A 26,983-nucleotide genomic window follows, 5' to 3' on the forward strand; every position below is an offset into this window, starting at 1 on the left:
TATGTAACTTCAGTGCAAAATAATATCAAATATAATTGGTGATATACAAAAAAATATACTTTTAAATATCAAATATATGGGTGATACATATGATGAGGAAATTACCCACAAGCTTTTGTTTCAAAAATACCATGTTTTAATATCTCATGACGGCTTAGTAAATAGCTTTTCATGGTTAATTCTAACAAATTGTGATTTCTTCTCAAACAAGCAGATCTACAAGTTTAAACCTCTTTTATGGTACATGGACAATTTTGTTAACCATATACATCTATGGTTCAACACATACTATGAATAATCCAATTATAAGACTTTGAAGTCAGTTTTGTTGAGATATAAAAAGATATGTATCTCTCTTTGTTCTAAGGGGAAACAAATTCATGCTGCAGTTATAATTCATTTCACTCCAAAACTGAAACTACCAACATTGATTCATTGATTGGGTTAGTTAAGCATATGCTCAAACAACTTCAATTACCAAAAAGGTAAACATATAAATTAATACTTCACCAGAGATTTAAGAAATCTGTTGTTTTGAGAGGTATCAGCTGGGTGTCCCAAAGTACTTCTCTATCATTCCTACATTTTCCGTTTTGTTTCCATTCAGCTCTCTGTTGTTCATTCTCCCTCAATCTCATGTGTAAACCCTCTATATTCCCTCCAGGAGTGGGTGTGGACATGCCTTTCATGATTGACATTAAATCATATGTCATTTCCTGGACAAATCTATAGGAAAAAATGTAGTGTCGGTAAACAGTTTTCAGTAGTGGCAGTATGGGATTAAAAATGATATTGAAAGTTATTGGATAACATAATTAGTCTTCTTCTACATATCATGAGAGTGAGATCATTTTGACTAAATGGCATAATGGCTTATTCTTAAACATCCCCATTAACCACTTAAGCCCCGGACCAATTGTCAGCCTAAGGACCAGAGGTCTTTTTACAATTTTGCACTGCACTGCTTTAACTGGTAATTGCGCGGTCATGCAATGTTGTACCTAAACGAAATTTGCGTCCTTTTCTTCTCACAAATAGAGCTTTCTTTTGATGGTATTTGATTGCCTCTGCGATTTTTATTTTTTACGATATAAAAGGAAAAAGACTGAAAATTTTGAAAAAAAAAGATATTTTCTACTTTTTGTTATAAGAAAAATCGAATAAACTCAATTTTAGTCATACATTTAGGCCAACATTTATTCAGCCACATGTCATTAGTAAAAAAAATGTCAATAAGCATATATTTATTGGTTTGCGCAAAAGTTATAGCGTCTACAAACTAGAGTACATTTTCTGGAATTTACACAGCTTTTAATTTATGACTGCCTATCTCATTTCTTGAGGTGCTAAAATGGCAGTACAACCCCCCCCCCCCCAAATGACCCCATTTTGGAAAGTAGACACCCTAAGGGAATTGATGAATTGCTTTTGTCCCAAGTGATTGAATATTGACACAAAAAAAACGTTTACAAAATGTTGTCACTAAATGATATATTGCTCACACATGCCATAGTTATATGTGGAATTGCACCCCAAAATATATTTTGCTGCTTCTCCTGAGTACGGGGATACCACATGTGTGGTATTTTTTGGGAGCCTAGCCGCGTACGGCATTCTACCACCATAGGTGGCACGGATGGGCATGGATGGGCACTGATAGGCGGCTAGGATGAGCACTGATAGGCGGCTAGGATGGGCACTGATAGACGGCATGGATGGGCACTGATAGGCGGCATGGATGGGCATGAATGGGCACTGATAGGCGGCATTGTAATTTAAAGTTTTGTAGGGATGGATGCCAATCAGTGCATTCATGACAATTTTTTTTTACATTTTGGAGTGGAGTTCCTCTCCAAAATCCATACCAGATCCGTAGGGCCTGAAATGGATGGTACCAATTTTTTAATTGATATTTCATCTATATTGCATGTTTAAATAAATTTTTTATCTTTAGAAATGTAATTATTGCTGCGGCATGTTCTATATATTGTGCAAATGCGCCACTTTATAGGTAGACTAAGGGGACCCCACAGGCATGATATTTAAAGGAAAATTAAATTTTTATTGTTTCACTTTAAGTATCATTAAAATCACTGCTCCTGAAAAGTCGATTGTTTTAAAAACGTTTGCATTGATACATGTCTCGTAGGGCAGTACCCGGGTCTATTTATAGTGTGTGTGTGTGTGTGTGTGTGTGTGTGTGTGTGTGTGTGTGTGTGTATATATGTATATGTATATATATATATATGTATATATATATATATATATATATATATATATATATATATATATATATATATATATATATATATATATATACACACACACACACACACACACACACACACACACACACACACACACACACACACACACACACACACACACACACACACACACACACACACACACACACACACACACACACACACACACAGCTCAGTGGTAGATGTCTTTTCAGTAAATTCACAGGGAGCAGGAACTTTATTTTAAGGGCATGGTAGCCCACTTTTATTAAAAGGAACAAAATAAACAAGAGTTCATACATGCACTTGGTTGCCCACACAGGGGTTCTTCTCCCAAAAACAATAACAAATGAAAAAATGCCAAGCCAACTGGCTCTCTTCGGACACTGTCTCTTCTGGCAGGCATGGGACCACAGTCTGGTTGGGTGCTTTAAGGTTACTTTCTCTCGGAGCCTGCCCAGTGGGAGTGTCACTCTTGCTGTGCTTTGTGGGAGAGGGTATTTAAGATGCAGATGTCACGTGGTTTGGGGTTCCAGTCCATAATTATGTTCTGACTCCATGGTCCTGGTCCTCCTGACCAGCCCCCAGGAAGGCTATGGCTTGGGGTGCGGATCCACCCGACTTTAAGTCTCGGGGCTGGCTAGCCCAAGGCAAGGAAACTAGGCCGAGGGACCTAAGTGAATCCAACGTCGTGGGTATCACCGAACCGGCTGAAAGATACTGGTACCACACGAATGTTCTACAAATTCTAGTTTCCTACATGTTCTACAACAACGTCCGTGGCACAGACTTGTTCCTGAGTTAAGCACCTTGTTGGCTGCTAGGCCTTGTGAGAGAGGGACTATACAACTTGAGTGAACATCCAGTTGTGAATGGCTATTCTCTGGATTTAGTCAAAGTAAGCAACTCCTTTATTATTGACTTTGAAACTAAGAGTACCTGAACTTTCCTCCTAACCCTCTGATGATATTTTAAGTTAACTACGTTTTTTTGCAAATAAAAATCCATTTAACTAGATGCTGACCGCCAGCCATCAAATGATGGTCAGGCGGCACACCTATTGTTGCGGGAAGCCATCATATGACATCCTCCCGTTTAAACAGGGAATGCGCGCGATCGTGCACGCGCATCCCTGTTCCTTCGGTGGCGGCGTGTCACTGAGACGCCAATCGCCACCGAGGGGGGTTAACAGCCATTGGGCATGGCTGTTTACCATGTGATCGGCCATGATGAAGTCAATGGGCGATCACAGATGATTCCACCCCCACTGTGCACAGTGCGTGATCGTGAGCATGCTGCGCGTGCATGCCAGTGGTGGCGTGTTCCTGGGAACACTGCTCGTCACCAACGCTGGTAAACAGCCATTGGCTGGCTGTTTACCCACGTGATCACAGCAGATCAATAAATGTAAACAAATCGCGGTAACGAGATGTTACCGGGTTCTCCTCCTCACACACGTTTTGGATAAGTACCTGTCACAGCCCATCAAAGTACCAGAGTACCTGTCACAGCCCATCAGAGTACCCGAGTACCTGCCACAGTCCATCTGAGTACCCGAGTACCTGTCACAGCCCATCAGAGTACCCGAGTATCTATCACAGTCCATCCGAGTACCCGAGTACCTGTCACAGTCCATCAAAGTACCCGAGTACCTGTCACAGCCCATCAGAGTACCCGAATACCTGTCACAGCCCATCAGAGTACCCGGATACCTGTCACAGTTCATCTGAGTACCTGAGTACCCTTCCCAGTCCATCTGAGTACCCGAGTACCTGTCACCAGGCCATCAGAGTACCCGAGTACCTGTCACCAGGCCATCAGAGTACCCGAGTACCTGTCACCAGGCCATCAGAGTACCCCAGTACCTGTCACCAGGCCATCAGAGTAACCCAGTACCCGTCACAAGGCCATCAGAGTACTCAAGTACCTGTCACCAGCCCATCATAGAACCTGTCACCAGGCCATCAGAGTACCCGAGTACCTGTCACCAGGCCATCAGAGTACTCAAGTACTTCTCATCAGCCCATCAGGGTACCAGAGTACCTATCTGCAGCCCATCAGAGTACCTGAGTACCTATTTGCAGCTCATGCCTCATAGAATATAAGTTGGGGTGTTTCCTTTCCAAAATAGGGTAATTTTGTGGGTAATTTCACTGTGCTGGTGCTCCAGGACCTTCAAAAATGCTCCTAGAACGCCTGAAGGTACTACTTCAATGTTCGGCCTCTCTATGCGGCCAGGCTGTGTAAAAGTCCTACACATGTGGTATTGCCATACTCGGGAGGAGTAGTAGAATGTGTTTTGGGGTGTAATTTTTGCTATATACATGCTATGTGTTAGAAATATCTATAAATTGACAACTTTGTGTAAAAAAAATGCATTTTCATTTTTTTCCACATTTTACAAAAACTGGAAAAAAATGAACTGTTCAAAAGACTCATTATGCCTCACAGATTATACGTTGGGGTGTTAGCGTTCCAAAATGGGGTAATTTTATGGGCAAATCCATTGTCTGGTACTCCAGGGCCTTCAAAAGTGTAATAGGTGGCTGTGAAATGAGATGCGTCATTTTTGCTCGTAGAACGTCTGAAAGTGCCACTTCATTGTTGGTGCTCTGTATGTGGCCATGCTGTGTAAAAATCTCACACATGTGGTATCGCCGTACTCGGGAAGAGTAGCAGAATGTATTTTGGGGTGTGATTTGTTGTATGCATATGCTGTGTGTGAGAAATAACCTGATATGACAATTTTGTAAAAAAAAGAAAAATAATAAAAAAAATGATCTTCATTTTGCAAAGAATTGTGGGAAAAAATGACAGCTTAAGAAAACTCACCATGCTACTTACTTAATACCTTGGAATGTCTACTTTCTAAAAAGGGGCCATTTTGGGGGGTATTTGTACTTTCCTGACTTGTTAGTGTCTCAAGAAATGAGACTCACCTGATGTACTGAAGGGCTGATCAGATGTGATCAATTTTCAGTGATTGGCACCATAGATTGTAGACTCTATAATTTTCACAAAGACCAAATAATATACACTAATCTGGCTTATTTTTACCAAACATATGTAGCAGTATAAATTTTGGCATAAATTTCTGAAGAAAAATTACTAATTAGCAAAATTTTATGACAGAAACAAAGAAAAGGGCAATTTACGTATTTTATTCTTTATAGCCCCTAGACGCAAATCGAGGTGAAGAAGGTAACAGTAAGCCCAATCAAACCAGCAGCTCCTTCAGGGGTTAGTGCTAAATATATCATCATCATTTACAGTTATTTAAAGGCAAACAATAGCAGTCAGAGAAGGTTTTGTAACCTACCTGATCATTTTCTCCAGAACAGTTGTGTGAGAGAGTTCAAGACTGCTACATAGAAATTATACGGTTGTCCAATATAGCCACATATAATTTGGTTAGGGAGACTGTTCATGTGCATATATTTAATTTAAATTAGTGTAAGCTTTTGTTTTTTTACTCTTTTACTCTTTTATAGAAAGACAGCTACATTGGGAACGTGAGTCTACTCCTTCCTCTGATGCCCCATACTGGCACAGAGCTGCATCTTTAGATGTGGAGATGACTGCATATGTCTTACTGGCTGTGCTGTCTCAACCTAAACCTGATGTGGAAAAAGCTGAAGAGATTGTCAACTGGCTGAACAAGCAACAGAACCCCTATGGAGGCTTCTTATCTACACAGGTAAGAGAAAAAGTGTGTCCATGATGTGGTACACAAATGGCCATCTGAGGAAAGAGCTACTTCATGTAGAAGAGACAAGTGGCTCCAAAATCCCCAGACAGTCTCAGGACTAATCAAAAGCTCCTGCCTAAAACACACTTGTAGGCAGGGTAGGGTGGTCGCCACATCCTCCACGTTTCCCTCCTCATTGGGCGCCAAGCAAGAGTTACGTGAGAGGCCTACCCCGAGATGGGCTCTTCTGGGCTATGATAAGCACCTGTCATGGGTTAACTTGCTCTACACATAATGTACATATACACATAATGTACCTTTTGCTCTTGTGCCATTTTCATCAATGTTCTAGGACAAGGCTGAGGCTGCCGTGGAGGGAATACTCAACCTTAAGGTGGACCTCTACTTTTAGTGATGAAGGTACACTGTGCACACTTGCACCATAGCTGTTCTCCAGTTAACTCTGTTAACTTGCATTTATAAGGGACAGGTTGAGCCTTGTCCATTTCCCCCTTTCCATCATTTCCACTATAATTCACCAGTAGCAAAATGAGACATGCAGTGCACCTGCACCTTGCTATGGGAGACAGACCGCTGGAGTGCTGACAAAATCTGCCCCACTGCTAGAAGCCATTTCACCTGCAACAGACATAAGCTTCCAACAGGCTGCTTGTTAGACATCTGTTACCCTAGGTACCCACTGGTGTCTTCTCACTACATTACTTCCGTAATAATGTCTTCATATCAAAAGTACCTTAGTGACCTGAACCATGAGATGGTGCCGGTTATTTTCATCACACCACTTTAGCAACTTCAGACCAGATGGGAACAAGGTTTCAAAACTTTACTTGAAAAAGTACAAAAGGCATTACAAAATTATAATTACAAATTATATTGAGAGACGGAATTCTTCCCTACATCCCAAACCCTAACTCAGGCTTGTGTAGTGTCCCGGCATATCTGCAAAGTTGTGTAGTGTCCCGGCATATCTGCAAAGTTTGTGTCAATGTAATTACAGAGTCCAAAAAAGCATTCTCCAGTGTCTGATGTCTTCAGGGCGAACCACAAGTTCTGATGACTTTAAATCACAGTAGTAACAAGCAACATCATTCTGCTCCTCGCGGGTTTTGTTCTCTGTCTCACTCCTTTACAGGCACCAAATCTCTCTTTTCTGTAAGGGGAACTTTCTCTCTGGGGCTCTTGGCCTAGACCTCAACCTCTCTGCTTTGGACTACTGTCTCTATTTTATAACACAAGATCAGTGGGTTGAACTCAGAGAAATACCCACCAAAAAGACCAATTAACTTCTACCCTCCCGTCTGGGACTGCACCAAACTATTTCCACCCAACTTACAGGATCAATGACTCAATTTAGTTTGTACGAAAAAGAGGATACCCCTTTAACAAATAAAAACTGATGGAAACATAAAATATATTGACAGCCATAGTACACATTTACCCTTCTTTAATAGTCCTGTGATGTACAAAAACTTTTCTTGCATGTAACATTTTGTAACATTATTATTATTATTATTATTAACGATTTATACATTCATTCATACATGTGGGGCTCGCAGTCCGGGATTTATTATTATTATTATTATACATGATTTATATAGCGCCAACAGTTTACGCAGCGCTTTTTACAATGTATGGGGGGGGGACAACACAATTACAGTACAATACAAAAGGTACAGGAGGGCCCTTCTCGTAGAGCTTACATTCTAAAGGGAGAGGGTGGTGGTACAAAAGGTAATAGCTGCAGAGAATGATTTGATGGGGGTGGCTCGGGGACAGTTAGGTGGGTGTGGGATGAACATGGAAATTACGTCTATTCTTGCTTGCTTGTAAAAGCTTAATGGTTTTTACCTTGATGCATTCTCTGTGATAAGGTAAAAAAAAACTTCCATGGTTGGCTCCAGATCCTCTAAATAGTTACCTGACCCCGATATCGATCCAGCACTGTGCCCAAGAGCAGCGGTGCTCTCTTTTCTCTCTCACCTCACAGGACATGGAGGCAGGAGCCAATCGGATCAAATCCTGTAAGCAAAATAGATATGGCCTCTTATAAAGTAATACAAAAATAAGAATGGGTAGGGACTTATACCATCATCCCGAATCAATAATATAGAAATTGGGAGCCTAATCCCCAACCAGACTACCATGAAAATGGGGGGCAGTTGGACTATCGTGGTACAATAAAAATAATATAACAAATAAATATATAAAAATTACAGAAGATTTTATTGATGCCAAAAAAAATCAATCGTTTACAGATAAAACATCATAGCTATACACAGTATGTCACCAGTGGGTGTTCACAATGGGGCAGTTGATCACAGATATAATTTTCCTATCTTGTTTTTTGGCATCAATAAAATCTTCTGTAATTTTTATATATTTATAAGTATCTGTAGACACACACAGCCCAGCTCAGCCTAGAGCCTGCATGCATGCCCCCATAGCAAGCAGCTTGCTATGAGGCACTAGAAATGGAGGAGGAGCCAAGAGTGTTGGCAGGGTACCCCAGAAGAGGCATCTCGGGGCTGCTCTGTGCAAAACCCTTGCACAGAGCGGGTAAGTATAATGTCTTTATTTATTTTAAAAATGAACCTCTAGAATGACTAATATTGCATACTTTTGTTAGTTTAAAGTGATTCCGTGGCTTACTGAAAATGTAATTCTTCTGCCCCATACACACGAGAGGATTTTCAGATGGAAAATGTTTGCTAGGATTTTGTTGTCGGAAATTCCGACCGTGTGCAGGCTCCATCGGACATTTTCTAATCGGAACTTCCGTCACACAAAATTTGAGATCTGGTTCTCAAATTTTCTGACAACAAAATCCATTGTCATAAAATGTTGTGCAATGTAAAATGGCATGCTCGGAATCATCAGAAGAGCAGCACTGGCTATTGAACTTAATTTTTCTCGGCTCGTCGTAAGTGACCGTGTTCTTGACGGTCGGAATTTCCAACCAACTTTGTGTGACCGCATGTATGCAAGACAGATTTAAGCCAACATCCGTCGGAAAAAAAACATTGGATTTTGTTGTCAGATTGGCTGATCCTGTGCATTCTTCTGCAAAAAAAAAGCCCTTTACCATTTCATCAATCAACGATTAGGAGATCCAGTTTTTGATATGCCGTACAATGATACTTGAAAATGTTATCTTGTTTTGTAGCTGAGCCAAACAGAATTTTGTTTTTTATAAAAAAAAAAAAAAATCTAGAGCGTTAATAAACACAACAGGATATTGATTAAAAAACAGAAATATACAGTACATTAAGTTATATTGGTGAACTGTTCCGTCTCCTTAATTCTATTGTAATATCCTTTGTATATAACGTCCAGGCATTTTCTCTTATAGGACACAGTCGTGGCTCTCCAGGCATTGGCCAAGTATGCAGAGGCTACATACTATATCAAGGGAGATATAACGGTGACCGTTACTTCCAAGACAGGATTTCTGGAGAAATTCCATGTAAACAACGAAAACCGACTTCTCCTCCAGAGGAGGACACTACCAACCATCCCCGGAGAGTACACAGTGACTGCTACAGGAAGTGGTTGTGTCTTTGTACAGGTACATGGGAAATCCCATATATTTCTTCTGTTCCATCCATTCTGCAATCATCTCATGTTGTTATCCTTCCTTGTAGACGGTTCTTAGATTCAACACCCCAGTGGTAAGAAATGAGGCCACCTTTGCAGTCGGTGTTGAGGTAACACCAAAAAAATGTGTGCGAGATCCAGTGAAAAACCTTGGACTTCATATAACTGCTCAGTAAGTCAAACAGTATTTATATTCAGCATCATATAAGATTTCATAACTACCAACATTTTTACAAAAAGTACCCTCTAAGTGCAGGGTCTTTTAGGTCAGGTTCACATATATGCAGCTACGGTTCCCAGCATGGGGACCGGTGTGTCCCTGTTCACCGGTTCAGGTGCAAATCACGTCCCAATTTTTGCATGAATTTGCACCTGAACCAGACCCAAAGACACACAGGACCCTTTTGGAATGAGGACCGCGGCCTCCCTAGACCTGTGTAAACCGGCTTCATTGCGAATCGGGCACACTTGCATGTCATATGAATTGGATGCAGAGAAACCTGCATCCAATTCGCACATATGTGAACCCAGCCTAAGGCCGCGTACACACGGGCGGACTGTTCGCCCAACCTTGTCCGCTGAACAGTGTTTGGGCGGACAGTCCGCTCGTGTGTGGGCTTTCAGCGGACAGTTTCAGCGGACAGTTGGACGGACAAAGTCTTTCGGAAATTCCGAAAAACTGTCCGCTGAAACTGTGTTTGAGCGAACAGTCCGCCCGTGTGTGGGCTTGTCCGCTGTACTTTCGAAATGAGCGGACTGTTCCCGCTCGGAAAGTCCGCCCATTTCGAGCGCGTGTACAGGTAGGCGGGGCCCGCGAAGGAGACGTCGCGGGCTCCGCCGCCTGGAATGGGCTTAAAGGGGAACCCCAACGCCGAAAAAAATCGGCGTGGGGGTTCCCCCAAGTCCACACCAGACCCTTGTCCGAGCACGCTACCCGGCCGGCCAGGAAAGGGGGGCGAGCGAGCGCGCCCCCCCTCCTGAGCCGTACCAGGCCGCGTGCCCTCAACATGGGGGGTGCCTTGGGGAAGGGGGGGCCGCGCGGCCCCCCCACCCCAAAGCACCTTGTCCCCATGTTGATGAGGACAAGGGCCTCTTCCCGACAACCCTGGCCGTTGGTTGTCGGGGTCTGCGGGCGGGGGGCTTATCGGAATCCGGGAGCCCCCTTTAAGAAGGGGGCCCCCGGATACCGGCCCCCCACCCTATGTGAATGAGTATGGGGTACAATGTACCCCTACCCATTCACCTGTGAAATAAAGTACAAATAAAAACACAACACAGGGGGAAAAAATATTTTATTGCACAGCCGGGGGTCTTCCGTCTTCGGGGGTCTTCTCGCCGGACTCCTCCGCTATGTGTGTGTAGCTCTTTTGCCAGCGGAGGAGTCCGGCTTTCTTCCTCCCCGCCGCCGGCCTCTTCTCCCGACTTCGGGGGTCTTGTCCCCCTCTTCGGTTCTTCTGCCGGGCCACCGCGCCTGGTCCGGTGGCCCGGTCTTCTGTCGCCGTCTTCCGTTCTTCTGTCGCCGCCTTCGGTTCTTCTGCCGGGCCACCGCGCCTTCTTGTAGCTCTTTTACAGGCGGTGGCCCGGTCTTCTGTCGCCGTCGCCGCCTTCCGTTCGTGTTCTTCTTCTTGTTCTTCTTGTTCTTCTCCTGGAGATGTTGACTCGACGAGCTCTCCGGCCGGAATGCCGGGGACGCGCTGTGCGGTCACTTATATAGTGACAATGGGGCGGGGTCACATGGTATATGTCACATGGGTTGATGTCACATGGTGACCCCGCCCCCTTACGATGTCATAGTCCCCATGTGACATCAACCCATGTGACCAACCCATGTGACATATACCATGTGACCCCGCCCCATTGTCACTATATAAGTGGCAGCGGAGCGTGTCCCTGGCATTCCGGCCGGAGAGATCGTCGAGTCAACATCTCCAGGAGAAGAAGAAGAAGAACAAGAAGAAGAACAAGAACGGAAGGCGGCGGCGGCGGCGGCGGCGACGACGACGACAGCGGCGACAGAAGACCGGGCCACCGCCTGTAAAAGAGCTACAAGAAGGCGCGGTGGCCCGGCAGAAGAACCGAAGGCGGCGACAGAAGAACGGAAGGCAGCGGCGACAGAAGACCGGGCCACCGCCTGTAAAAGAGCTACAAGAAGGCGCGGTGGCCCGGCAGAAGAACCGAAGAGGGGGACAAGACCCCCGAAGTCGGGAGAAGAGGCCGGCGGCGGGGAGGAAGAAAGCCGGACTCCTCCGCTGGCAAAAGAGCTACACACACATAGCGGAGGAGTCCGGCGAGAAGACCCCCGAAGACGGAAGACCCCCGGCTGTGCAATAAAATATTTTTTCCCCCTGTGTTGTGTTTTTATTTGTACTTTATTTCACAGGTGAATGGGTAGGGGTACATTGTACCCCATACTCATTCACATAGGGTGGGGGGCCGGTATCCGGGGGCCCCCTTCTTAAAGGGGGCTCCCGGATTCCGATAAGCCCCCCGCCCGCAGACCCCGACAACCAACGGCCAGGGTTGTCGGGAAGAGGCCCTTGTCCTCATCAACATGGGGACAAGGTGCTTTGGGGTGGGGGGGCCGCGCGGCCCCCCCTTCCCCAAGGCACCCCCCATGTTGAGGGCACGCGGCCTGGTACGGCTCAGGAGGGGGGGCGCGCTCGCTCGCCCCCCTTTCCTGGCCGGCCGGGTAGCGTGCTCGGACAAGGGTCTGGTGTGGACTTGGGGGGAACCCCCACGCCGATTTTTTTCGGCGTTGGGGTTCCCCTTTAAGCCCATTCCAGGCGGCGGAGCCCGCGACGTCTCCTTCGCGGGCCCCGCCTACCTGTACACGCGCTCGAAATGGGCGGATTTGCCTCCTCCTTACGTGGGCGAGTCCGTTCATTTCAAAAGTTGAGCGAACTGTTTGCCCAACCTTGTTCGTCAAACAGTCCGCTCGTGTGTGGGCAAGTCCGCTCATGCAAATTTTGAGCGGACTGTTTGACAAACTGTTTGCCGAACAAGGTTGGGCGAACAGTCCGCGCGTGTGTACGCGGCCTAACAGTATACAATACATACAATACAATGTAGATTACTGGGAAAAGCAATACCCTAGAGACATTTTGTTGTCTCTACAATTTTGTCAATTATTGTTTTATGAACAGTATTGGAATGTTTTTATTTATTTTATATTCAATTTACAGCTCAGTTATTTGCTACTTTAATAATTTATTTATAATAATTTGGTAGTCTTATAACAGCCCTGTATGGGAACTAGACATGTGCACTGCCAAAAAATTTGTTCGTTTTCATTTCATTCAGTTTTTTTTTTGTTTTTTTTTGGGTCATTTGTTATGATCGCAATTGGAAAATCTGAAAATAAGAAAGAAAATCAGAAAATTCTAAAGAGTAACTAACTAGTAATAACTATTAAATTATAGGTATTATAATTTCTTTTCAAATTTGGCTGTTGGTGAACGTACCGAATATGAATTTATTCAAAGTTCCAAATTATCCAAAATAACAAATGCCGTATCTAAACAAATGGAACAGAATGAATTAATAGTAAATAATAAAACATTTTTTATTATTATTATTTAAAAATATAAAATGCAGCACTATAGGAAGAAAAATAAATGTATGAAAATTCCAGGAGTCACCTCTTGGGATGAGTGCTAAATTAGTGACTACGAGCAGTACACAAGTGCACAGCAAATACACAAATACTTCTAAAGGAAGTTCCTGGAGAAATCCCCCAGGGATAAGGCATGCACATGTGTCTGCTGATTAGTGTGAACCAGTAACTTAAAAGTCTGCAACAAAGTGTATCAATATAACACAAATACTGCTGTGATGTGAGCAAATAAGACCATCTTTGCACACAAACCAGCCCAAAAAATTATCTGTGAAGATCAATATGTGACAAATACTGCTACACTATAGACAAGTAAAAAAAAAAAATCCATACCAGATCTTTATCTAAGCATGCAACCAGCAGGTCAGGAATAGGGGGAGCAAGCAAATGCCCCCCCCCAACCATACCAGGGATGCTTTGGACCGTGTTGATGGGGCCAAGGGCCTCTTTTCGACAACCACAGCCCAGGGCTGTGGTTGTTGGGGGCTGTGGGTGGGGGCTTATCGGAATCTGGAAGCCCCCTTTAACAAGCGGGCCCCCAGATCCTGTCCCCCGCTATGTGAACGAGTAGGGGTACATCGTATATATAAGAGCTATCAAAGTGCAGAGAGCATACGGCGGGTAGCCTCCCATGGAGGCAGAAGCGCGTTCCATTTTTTCTGGTTTTCAGGTCCGTGACGGTGGATTTACATCGAAGGACACAATTTTTTTTATAAAAGGCTTGTCAAAAACAGTTTCCCATGTTTCTTGCTTTTTGTATTTTTTTTGGTTAATGGGTAGGAGTATGATGTACCCGATACCCATTCACATAAGGGGGGGGTCAGGATCTGGGGGCCTCTTTGTTAAAGGGGGCTTCCAATTGTGATAAGCCCCCCCTGCCCGCAGACCCCAACAAACACAGCCCAGGGTTGTTGGGAGGAGGCCCTTGTACCAATCAGAGCCCCCCTGCCCCAAAGCACCCACCCCCCATGTTGAGGGAATGTGCCCTAGTATGGTTCAGGAGGGGGTGCTCGCTCATCCCTTTCCCTTTTCCTGACTTGCCAGGCTGCATGCGCAGATAAGCGTATAAGGGTCTGTTATGGATTTTAGGGGAGGGGGCCCGTGGCATTTTTTATTTTGGCGTGGGGTTCCCCTTAAAAAAAATCAATACTAGACCTGAAGGGCCTGGCATGGACTTGGGGGGACCCCATGTTATTTTTTTCTTTATTTTTTTACCAGTACTTTTTTTTAAATTCATCTGTCAGCAGGGAAACCCATTGACAAATGAAGACTCATTGGTTGTTAAGGACGTGGCCACCAGGTTCCTGACCCCATTCCTTAACAACCAGCTTACACTGTGCCCTGATTGGACAAAGCTTTGCCCAATCAGGGCAAAGAATGCACTGTGCAGTGCTCAGTACATTGCAGGGTGTTCGAAGGGGCGAACATCCTGCAAATTTGGGTGTTTGGCGAATGGCCACACAGGCAAATGATCAGGCAAACTCATGCTTGCGCTGAACCATTCGCCCATCCCTATGCCCAAATACCATGTGAGGTTCCCAGGTAACTTTAAATAAATACATTTAGTGAAAAGCTACTGAATATGTAGACAATATATACACAGAAATATAAGTACAGTGGAACCTCGGATTACGAGCATAATCTGTTCCAGGAAAATGATCGTAATCCAAAGTACTCGCATATCAAAGCGAGTTTCCCCATAGAAGTCAATGGAAATGAAAATAATTTGTTCCGCATTGACTTCAATGGCATGCAATACCGCATGTGGCCAGAGGTGGGGAGGGTGCCAGAGAACCTCGGAAAACCTCGGAAATGCTCGGGAACAGAGTATTTACGAGGCTTTCCAAGCATTTCCGAACGGCCCCCGAACGGCTGTAAATGGCTCAGATCGGCTCCAACGCCGTCCCCCCCACCTCAGGCCAAACTCGGTACTATACACCACTCTGACTTGAATCCTGCTCATTTTGCGAGACAACACTCGCAAACCGAGTCAGGATTTTTAAAAATACAGTGCTCGTATTTTGAAAACGCTCGTTAACCGCGTTACTCGCAATCCTAGGTTCCACTGTATTGTCATTATAAAGATAGAAGAACCGCGCTATTCAACACCGGGAGTGGGTAAACAAAAACATAAAACGGCTCAATACAAATCCTATGTATGTCTTATATGCCTGTATATATATAATTCTAGGTTGCTGCCCCCCCACAAGAAGAAAATCCCCTTTTAGGGTTTCTTCCAAGAATGGAAACAATATAACGACCGGGGAAACTGGCGCTACCTATTTACCATGAACCAAAAAAGGTTCTCATTCCACCTAAACGAAAATTAAACCTTTACCAGGAAGCCCTAAAACTAATAGACTCCTATTTCTATTGAAACCAGGAATAAATACAGGAACAGCTCCACCCAGAAGCTATTAAGTCACACAAATTATATAGTATGTCTCCAAACCAGCCCTAGTGAGTGTGATAAGTCTCATATAATCCCAAACAAACCATGCATAAATCCTGTGAGAGAAGCTGAATATCGGAAAATAATAATGCTAGCTGCGATTATTCGCAAAATCGCATCGGTGCTAAAGTTTACCAACAGTCTCCCCACTAGAGTATAATAGTGAAAAAACAACAACCTTGATTCCAGAATGTGAAGAATACATCCAGTGAAAAAAAGGAGAACTATCATGAAAGTACCAAAAAATGTAACAAAACTTCTATATAGCTCGGTGCGATTTTACCTTAAAATCGCATCGGTGCTAGATTATTATTGTGCCAGTAATTTAACATATGTTAGTGAAAATATAGCCCAATAGCTGAATGTGAAAAAATGCAACTGCTATTATTTCTATGAGAGTGCATAAAAAATTTCAGGTGAAAAGACAAAATATATATATATGTGAAAAATTATATATATATGTGAAAAATTATATATAAGAGACAACTGATCATATAACACAGCCCCTAATAATATAAGTATAAAAATAACCTTCAATAATAAAGTTGATGACAATCGTGAATAAGAAAAAATATATATATGTAATAAAAATCAAAAAAACAATAAAAAATAATATTAATAAAAAATAAATAAAACTAAAAAGAAAAAAGTATATTATCCAATAGTCCAAAATATATATTCAATAGTGCAAATCCCAAAAAATGTTCATAAAGTGACTTTAGTGCTTCTTGTGCAATCTTCAACCCGTGCAGGGGTTGTTCGCCTTCAGACCAAATCTACCGATGTCCGGCTCTTTAACCCGTAATTTGGTGATTGATCGTATCCAGAAGAAAATTCCATATATCCTTCCCCAAGCTTTGGAATGAATTTTTCTGGAATTCCTTTTTCACTTAGGACAGTAAAATGCTGCCACAACCTCAGGACACAAGACCCAGAAACAGAGTACCATGGGACCAGAAGCAAAGAACCTGTGACTGTACACACAGCACTGACTGAGGAACACCCACCACACCGCCCATATACAAAGGACAGGAGGAGTACAGAGAACCCTGGACGTACACTGCTTCTCCCAACGCAGACTGCGTTGTCTGCGTTGGGAGAAGCCGGACATCGGTAGATTTGGTCTGAAGGCGAACAACCCCTGCAGGGGTACATTCTTCTGGTGAGTGGGGTTCCTTGTGGGGGAGCACGGAAGTCACGTTGAAGATTGCACAAGAAGCACTAAAGTCACTTTATGAACATTTTTTGGGATTTGCACTATTGAATATATATTTTGGACTATTGGATAATATACTTTTTTCTTTTTAGTTTTCTTTATTTTTTATTAATATTATTTTTTATTGTTTTTTTGATTTTTATTACATATATATATTTTTTCTTATTCACGATTGTCATCAACTTTATTATTGAAGGTTATTTTTATACTTATATTATTAGGGGCTGTGTTATATGATCGGTTGTCTCTTATATATAATTTTTCACATATATATATATATATATAATTTTTCACATATATATATTTTTTGTCTTTTCACCTGAAATTTTTTATGCACTCTCATAGAAATAATAGCAGTTGCATTTTTTCACATTCAGCTATTGGGCTATATTTTCACTAACATATGTTAAATTACTGGCACAATTATAGTCTAGCACCGATGCGATTTTAAGGTAAAATCGCACCGAGCTATATAGAAGTTTTGTTACATTTTTTGGTACTTTCATGATAGTTCTCCTTTTTTTCACTGGATGTATTCTTCACATTCTGGAATCAAGGTTGTTGTTTTTTCACTATTATACTCTAGTGGGGAGACTGTTGGTAAACTTTAGCACCGATGCGATTTTGCGAATAATCGCAGCTAGCATTATTATTTTCCGATATTCAGCTTCTCTCACAGGATTTATGTATGGTTTGTTTGGGATTATATGAGACTTATCACACTCACTAGGGCTGGTTTGGAGACATACTATATAATTTGTGTGACTTAATAGCTTCTGGGTGGAGCTGTTCCTGTATTTATTCCTGGTTTCAATAGAAATAGGAGTCTATAAGTTTTAGGGCTTCCTGGTAAAGGTTTAATTTTCATTTAGGTGGAATGAGAACCTTTTTTGGTTCATGCTAAATAGGTAGCGCCAGTTTCCCCGGTCGTTATATTGTTTCCACTGTATTGTCGCTTCTGTTGTTTGGTAATACTTGGATGTACGGTATGTTTACTGTTTATTTTTATTTTTTATTCATTAGCTTTAGACCCCTTTCACAGCGAGTTGCCGCCGTTATTTTAGCGGCACTATTCAGCGTTTTGCTGGGGGTATCACAGCGATGCCTCATTGATTTCAATAGGGAACAGTGGTGGAGGGGCGGTGAGTTCACCGCTCCTTCACCACTCCAAAGAAGCTGCTGGCAGGACTTTTTGTAATGCCCTGCCAGTGCACCGCTCCAGTGTGAAAGCCCTCTGGCTTTCACACTGGAGTGAATGGAGCCACTTTTTCAGGCGTTATGCAGGCAATATTTTTAACACTGTAGCGCCTGAAAAACGCTGGCAGTGTGAAAGGGGTCTTATGCTCATCAAACACTCGTCTCAGACCTAGATGCACAGATATGTTCACTTCCAACCTAGTAATTTGAGGAGGCACTCATGACGATAATAAGCCCTTGTACACATGGTCATACATTCTGACAACCAAATCCGTTGGATTTTGTCCGACGGATTTTGTCCGAAACTGTTGCATACACACGGTCGGACAAAGTTGTCGGAAAATCTGATTGTACATAACGTGATGACGTTATTTCTTTACGATGGGACTACGTTCAGGCTAGTAGCCAATAGCTTTGGTCTAGGAATTTGATTTGAGCATGCGTGGCACTTTGTCCCTCGGAGTAGGCTACACATGATCGGAGTATGTCCGATAGGAGCATTTTGTTGGAAAATTTTACGGACAAGTTGGAAAACTTGGTCCGTCGGATACTCCGACGGAAACAGTCCGATGGAGACCACACACAGTCGGAATATCCGACAAAACGGTCCGATAGGAAAGATTCCAACGGAATCTCCGACTGTGTGTACAAGGGCTGAGAGTAACCAAATCCTGGAGCTGCACTAATCTTAGCCCTTGTACACGCAGTCGGAGATTCCGACAACTAAATCCGTCAGAGTAATTCCGACGGATTAATTTCCGGAAGAGGTCCAGAAGTGATGTTGCATACACACGGTCAGACTAAGTTGTCAGAAAATCCGATTGTACATAATGCGATGACGTTATTTCGTTAGGACGGGACTACGTTCAGGCTAGTAGCCAATAGACATGTGCATTCGTTTTCGTCCGAATGCATTTTCGTCCGAATTTCAGCTATTTTCGTTTTCGTTTTGACAAACGATAACGAAAGCACAAAATCCGAAAAACGAAAGATCCGACATAAATAAATGCTTTATTTTCGTTTTCATTGTTACAACAGTTCGATATAGAATAGGAGATTCGACATGACTCTGACAACAATCTGTGTCTATAGAACCTGTGGTCGAATGTGCTTAACCTTACCTCTATTAGTCCAAGATTATATAGAGAAAATATTCGACAGAGAAAAAAGATTTGACAGAGAGAAAAGATTCTGCAAGTTACTGTCCTAAAAAGTGTTTGGGGACCCGGGTCCTGCCCCAGGGGACATGTATCAATGCAAAAAAAAGTTTTAAAAACGGCCGTTTTTTCGGGAGCAGTGATTTTAATAATGATTAAAGTGACACAATAAAAGTGTAATATTCCTTTAAATTTCGTAGGGGGGGGGTTGTCTATAGTATGCCTGTGAAGGGGCGCATGTTTCCCGTGCTTAGAACTGTCCCTGCACAAAGTGTCATTTATGCAGGAAAAAAAGTCCTTTAAAATCACTCGCAGCTATTATGAATTGTCGGCTCCGTAATACAGAGAACACTCATTGAAAGTCATTGATAAAAAAATAAATAAATAAATTTAAAAAAAAGCGTGGGGGTCCCCCAAATTCAATTACCAGGCCCTTCAGGTCTGGTATGGATATTAAGGGGAACCCTGCCTCAAATTTAAGAAAAAATTTGACGTGGGGTTCCCCCTAAATATCCATAACCAGACCCTTCAGGTCTGGTATGGATATTAAGGGGAACCCCGCATCAAATTTTAAAAAAAATTGACGTGGGGGTCCCCCTAAAAATCCATACCAGACCCTTTATCCGAGCACGCAACCTGGCAGGCCGCAGGAAAAGAGGGGGGGAGAGAGAGCGGCCCCCCCTCCCTCCTAAACCGTACCAGGCCACCCGCACCCCTCTGATGTAACACAGGCAGGTTTCCGTTACATCAGAGGGGGGCGGGGTCACCCATACATCACGGGGAACCCCGGGTTTCCCCTTGCGCCAGAGGGGGGCGGGGTCAGGTGACGGGTGGCCCCGCCCTCCGTATATAAGAAGCGTCAGCAGTGTCTCCGTGGAGGAGACAGAAGAAGGATGGATCGCTGCGCTGGATGAGATGAGACATCGCTGGAGAGATGACCGTCCGTCGCTGGATAGCAAGAGTGGATTACCGCCACTGGAATCTTTTTTTTATTTTTTTATTTTTAATAAAGGAATTTTTCAAAAGTGTGTTTGTTTTATTTAACCATTTTTTACACTTTCTTTGTGAAATGGTAGGGGTACTTTTGTACCCCCTTACCATTTCAAACAGGGGGGGGGGCGGGATCTGGGGGTCCCCTTGTTAAAGGGGGCTTCCAGATTCTGATAAGCCCCCCGCCCGCAGACCTCCACAACCACCGGCCAGGGCTGTGGGGATGAGGCCCTTGTCCTCATCAACATGGGGACAAGGTGCTTTGAGGGGTCACGGACCCCCAAAGCATCCTCCCAATGTTGAGGGCATGTGACCTGGTACGGTTCAGGAGGGGGGGGCGCTCTCTCGTCCCCCCCTCTTTTCCTGCGGCCTGCCAGGTTGCGTGCTCGGATAAAGGGTCTGGTATGGATTTTTAGGGGGAACCCCACGTCAATTTTTTTTTAAATTTGACGCAGGGTTCCCCTTAATATCCATACCAGACCTGAAGGGTCTGGTTATGGATATTTAGGGGGAACCCCACGTCAAATTTTTTCTTAAATTTGAGGCAGGGTTCTCCTTAATATCCATACCAGACCTGAAGGGCCTGGTAATTGAATTTGGGGGACCCCCACGCTTTTTTATTTATTTGTTTATTTATTTTTTTATCAATGACTTTCAATGAGTGTTCTCTGTATTACGGAGCCGACAATTCATAAGAGCTGCGAGTGATTTTAAAGGACTTTTTTTCCTGCATAAATGACACTTTGTGCAGGGACAGTTCTAAGCACGGGAAACATGCGCCCCTTCACAGGCATACTATAGACAACCCCCCCCCTACGAAATTTAAAGGAATATTACACTTTTATTGTTTCACTTTAATCATTATTAAAATAACTGCTCCCGAAAAAACGGCCGTTTTTAAAACTTTTTTTTGCATTGATACATGTCCCCTGGGGCAGGACCCGGGTCCCCAAACACTTTTTAGGACAGTAACTTGCAAATTAGCCTTTAAAATTAGCACTTTAGATTTTGAACGTTGGAGTCCCATAGACTTTAATAGGGTTCTAAAGTATGCTATATAGTTAGCTCCGTCGAATCTTCTTTATACATTCGACAGACACCATAAGCCTTCCAAGACAGATTCGACCGTAATTCATGTGGATTTTCGGACGAATGCAATTTTTGAACGAAAAACGAAATAAATAAAAACGAATTTCGGGAGTAACTAAATAAATTAAGTTTTCGGACGAAAACGAAATTCCGAAACAAAATATTTTACTCTGTACATGTCTAGTAGCCAATAGCTTTGGTCTAGGAATTTGATCTGAGCATGCGTGGCACTTTGTCCGTCGGAGTAGGCTACACATGATCGGAGTATGTCCGATAGGAGCATTTTGTCGGAAAATTTTATCGGCAAGTTGGAAAACTTGGTCCGTCGGATATTCAGACAGAAACAGCCCGATGCAGACCACATACAGTCGGAATATCCGACAAAACGGTCCGATAGGACACATTCCATCGGAATCTCCAACCAAGGGCTAAGGGCTAAGATTACATAAAAGAGAAAGATGACAGAACATAAAGCTCTGCAGGATAATCAACAAGAAAAATAGAAATGATGATGACTTCATAACTGTAATTTCGGGGATGTTTTGGGGGTCTCGTACTGAACAATAAAATCATGCTACGACTTTTTACAAATATTTGCAGATACACAGGGGCTCGAAATACATCCAACATGGCTATTATAGAGGTGAAGATGTTGTCTGGCTATATTCCTGTGAAGAGCTCACTAAGAGAGGTATGTCATTACATTTCCCTTTGTGTTTTGGTTTTATGGGGTTTTATTATATTTTTATTATTATATTATATTTATGGGCAAGTGAATTCAGTACAATAAATACTGAAAAGATTGTCATATAACATTAGGCAATTTTCGGTCTGATTTCAACATCTGGGTTTTGATACTTTTACAGGATATAGAGAGTGAAAACAGATATCTTTGCTGAAAGAGGTCTTGCAGTAATCTGAAATGCTAATTCCCTATAATTCAGCCTACTCCTAGTTCTAAGAGACCTTGGCGCCAACTTGAAAAAAATTAAGCAAAATCACAGAAAACTCAAGTTTTTTAAATGCTTTTTGCAGCATTTACCTATCATGAGGGATTTTTTGTTGTTATTGTTATTCAGTCGCTACATGCCTTTTAAGCTTGTGCGAAAATATTACTTCCTCTGGAGAAGTCAGTTCCCTCAACGTGGTGGAGCTCAGTTCCACTACCTCTGGCTCAGGCCCTCTGATCCCTGCTGACCACTATTACTTGAAAACACAAAGGTCTGACTTCTATACTTACAAGTGACAGCTTGTTCCCCAATAGCTTCCATAGATCAGATCTCTTGAGTGGCTCCCACTGAGTGTAGAAGGATGGGGAAAAGGGAGATGCAGGCAGATTAAGAAGATCATGGGCCTGGTGCTGAAGATTTTGGTGGGGCCTTTTATAAACAATAAATAAATAAAAATGCAAACAATTTTTTGTTATAACAAATTAAATTAAAGAGAGAGAGGGAGGATGATAGAGAGAGAAAGGGGATGAAAGAGTTGTGAGGGGTAAGGGAGGGAGGATGAGAGAGAAAGGGGGGGATGGGAGAGAGAGGATGCACATGAGCATGTGTGGGAATGACATCAACGCAGCCTGGCCAAGGCAAGTGACCGAAGGCACAGAACCCAGAAGGAAGTCCGGGTGAAGATGGAAGTGCCCGGGCCCCGCCAGATTGTTCACAGCACAGCACTGGAGGGCTCAGTCTGACAATTTAAGTGTACCCTAATGTGCTAATATGCTGGGCATACTTGTACATTATGGCATAACCTACCCCAGAGCCTCTACTGACCCTGTGGCCCTTGGGCAGTGCCTAAGTGCATAGTTGTCAACATTTCAAAAATATTTTCAGGGAGGCTTTTTTTTACAAGTTCTATATTTAGAGTAGCTGACATCCACCGTGTTCCTCTATACATCTCACAATAGTAATTACAAAATTAAATAAGTACTAATAATGGGGCAGAACAAATATGAGGACTGTGAGATTTCCTTTAGTTGAACTGACAAAAGTGCCCATTCTAGAGCTGGTAACATTGAGGATATTCAGTATAATTTTAAAGAACAGTTTTGGTGGGTAAGAGGCATAGGGGAGGAGTATGGATGGTATAAAAGTGGGAAGTATGTGCAGGTGAGACAGAGGAATGTGGAGGGTCTAACAGTGGGCACTATGTACATGAGAGGAGTGCAGAGGGTATGTCAGAAGGCACTATGTACAGGAGAGGAGTGTGAAGGGTATGACAGTGGGCAGTATGCATAAGAGAAGAGTGTGGAGGGTATGACAGTGAGCAATATGCACAGGAGTTTGGAGGGTATGACAGTGGGCAATATGTACAGGAGAGAAGTCTGGAGAGTAGGACAATAAGCAGTAACTACAGGAGAGAAGTGTGCAGGGAGGGTATGACGGTGGGCACTATGTATAGGAGAGAAGTGTGGAGGGTATGACAGTGAGTATTATGTATAGGAGAGGTGTGGAGGGTATGACAGTGGGCACTATGTATAGGAGAGAAGTGTGGAGGGTATGACAGTGGGCACTATGTATAGGAGAGAAGTGTGGAGAGTATGACAGTGGGCACTATGTATAGGAGAGAAGTGTGGAGAGTATGACAGTGGGCACTATGTATAGGAGAGAAGTGTGGAGAGTATGACAGTGGGCACTATGTATAGGAGAGGATGATGAAGTAATCTGGGAAGGAAAAATGTAATGGTTTGTGGAAGGATGTTTAGGGACTGCGTAGTGGTTAAGTGGGCCATACATGGATTGAAATGACACCAATTAAGCATAGACCAGCCGTAGTCGATCTATGTATAGGCTAGCTGGTTTTACACAAGTCAACCTATTAACCGACTTGAGTACAACCAGCCTGTCAGGTTTTTCCCAAAACAATCAGTGCTGCCAGCTATAGTTAGCAACACTAATCATTGTATTCACTGGCAGAACACAATAACACTGCGGGAGTGATTGCCCCATTCACAGGTCAGCGGGTGAGAGGGTATGTGGGGACAGGCTGGGGAGAGATACTAGTCAGTCCCTGGGTAGGCACTGGTTAGTATCAGAGCCAGATACACACAGGTTACATACGCCACGATCGTTAGAGCGAGAGCAATAATTCTAGCACTAGACCTCCTCTGTAACTCTAAACATGTAACCTGTAAAAAAATGTAAAGCTTCGCTTATTACACAACAAAAAATTGTGCTAACTTTAGTGTTTTTTTTTTTTTTTTTTATGAATGAAAAAATTGCTGCGCAAATATCGTGTAACATAAAAAGTTGCAAAAGCCACCATTTTATTCCATAGGGTCTCTGCTAAAACAATATATAATGCTTGAGGGTTCTGAGTAATTTTCTAGCATAAAAAAAGATGATTTTTACATGTAGGAGAGAAGTCTCAGAATGGGCCTGGGTGGCAAGGGGTTAATTATCATAAGTAATATACAAATAATTATTATAAGCTCTGTGAGGTCATCCTCTCAGTCTGCTGCAGAGCGTTCCAGCTTGTATTTATACTGCCGCTCTGTATGTAGCTTCTGACAGGCTGTGCAAGGAGCCCCGTATCTCCGGAACCATAGGTGATAGCAGCCCCATATTTTAACCAGTGCTGGAGTGGGTCTTTAGCTACCTACCCCCCAAATGTGGGGTCTCTGTGACTCCTGATCACCGAGCTACAATCCTCAAAGTCAATCTTTTTTTTTTTTTGGACAAATGGGCCAAAGTGGCCTGGAGCTGCAGCTCCAATAGCCCCTATGTTAATCCGGCCCTGATGCAGGTACACGGCATGCATTTCAAACGCCAACATCATCACTGGATGATCTACCCCACAAGTGAGCGAACTATACTATGCAGGGAGGTACTAGAGCTGGCCGGGTGCTTCAGCTCAATACAGCAACAATTTGACCACTCCCACTATTTGATGCTGTTTGGAGGGTGTGTGTAAGGGATGGGGGGGGGGGGGGGGGGGATCGTGACTGAGTTGCTGTACCTATTTTCCAAGAAAAAAAAGCCCTGTCTAGGAGTATATAATTATTTGCTCCGCGGGCCACTACACCTTTCACCTCCTTGCATGACCTTTTATGTGGCTGCTGGGGAAGGAGTAAAGAGGAACCCTATAGTGAAGTCTTTCTTAAGCTTTTTTTCCTCAGAAGAACTCTTGAAACTATTTTCAGGTCTTGGGGAAAACCTGCTAAAGCCAATTGACAGTTAGTGGCCAATGGAAAGAATGCCCCCCTTACAGGGGTAATAAAAATATCACACCTACAGACAACCAAAGAATCATTGGGGTCATGCAGTGATTTTCTTTTTTTCCTTCTTAACAACTATGCAGGCACTATTAAATGAGAGGTTCCTCAGCTAGGCCAGATTATTATACATGCTATATAAATTTGTTAATATTTATTTTGTATTTTATATAAATTTTTATATTGTTTTGTATGATTTTTGTATAAAGGGAGGCCTCATCTGTCAGTGGATGCCAGGGCAGTGACCCCTTTTGCCACCTTAGCCCTTGTACACACGGAATGTGTCCTATCGGACCGTTTTGTCGGACATTCCGACTGTGTGTGGTCTTCATCAGACGTACCAACTTTTCCAACTTGCCGGTAAAAATTTTCCGACAAAATGCTCCAATCAGACATACTCCGATCATGTGTAGCCTACTCCGAAGGACAAAGTGCCACGCATGCTCAGATCAAATTCCTAGACCAAAGCTATTGGCTACTAGCCTGAACACAGTCCCGTCGTAATGAAATAACGTCATCACGTTATGTACAATCGGATTTTCCGACAACTTTGTCCGACCGTGTGTATGCAACATCACTTCCGGACCTCTTCTGGAATCAATCCGTTGGAATTACTCCGACGGATTTGGTTGTCGGAATCTCCGACCGTGTGTATGGGGGCTAAGATTAGTGCAGCTCCAGGATTTGGTTACTCTTAGCCCTTGTACACACAGTCGGAGATTCCGTCGGAATCTTTCCTATCGGACCATTTTGTCGGATATTCCGACTGTGTGTGGTCTCCATCGGACTGTTTCCGTCGGAGTATCCGACGGACCAAGTTTTCCAACTTGTCCGTAAAATTTTCCAACAAAATGCTCCTATCGGACATACTCCGATCATGTGTAGCCTACTCCGAGGGACAAAGTGCCACGCATGCTCAAATCAAATTCCTAGACCAAAGCTATTGGCTACTAGCCTGAACGTAGTCCCATCGTAACGAAATAACGTCATCACGTTATGTACAATCGGATTTTCCGACAACTTTGTCCGACTGTGTGTAGGCAACAGTTTCGGACAAAATCCGTCGGACAAAATCCAATGGATTTGGTTGTCAGAATGTCCAACCGTGTGTACAAGGGCTTATAAATCCAACACTACTCTCAGCAACAGCTCAAGGAATTATTGGTTGAACTAGATGGACTTTTTTCCACCAGAATAACTATGAACTAATTAGCAACCTCTGGAGGAACTATAGGGTTCCACAGAATCTTAGTTGAGTGACAGTTCTGAGTCAGCAGGCCCAGGGCTTTTGGATAGTTACAAAAAAGAGGATTTTCGGGTAAGAAACATGCATAAAATACATTAAATGCCCATATAAATTTACTGGAAAATTGTTAGCGAAATGAATGGTCTGGTGACAGAATCTCTTTAAATGGCTTCTACCCAGACTGGTTCCTCTGTGTGTGGGGTAATATAATAATATAACAGATTTACACAATATATAATGAAATGTACAAAAGAACCC

General features: G+C 43.2%; 1 protein-coding gene across 1 annotated transcript in view; it reads left to right on the forward strand.

Moving 5' to 3' along the window:
• Positions 1-26,983, forward strand: part of LOC143930931 (alpha-2-macroglobulin-like protein 1) — a 281,168-nt gene that overhangs the window by 235,906 nt on the left and 18,279 nt on the right. The window contains exons 29-32 of the mRNA XM_077455621.1: positions 5,738-5,943; positions 9,305-9,520; positions 9,597-9,721; positions 21,864-21,954. Of these exons, the coding sequence (XP_077311747.1) occupies positions 5,738-5,943; positions 9,305-9,520; positions 9,597-9,721; positions 21,864-21,954 (638 nt within the window). The remainder of the gene's footprint in view (positions 1-5,737; positions 5,944-9,304; positions 9,521-9,596; positions 9,722-21,863; positions 21,955-26,983) is intronic.

This window comes from Lithobates pipiens, unplaced genomic scaffold (genome assembly GCF_037356315.1).
Source record: "Lithobates pipiens isolate NorthernLeopardFrog02 unplaced genomic scaffold, aLitPip1_a1.2 Scaffold_25, whole genome shotgun sequence".
NCBI classification, from domain to species: Eukaryota; Metazoa; Chordata; class Amphibia; order Anura; family Ranidae; genus Lithobates; species Lithobates pipiens.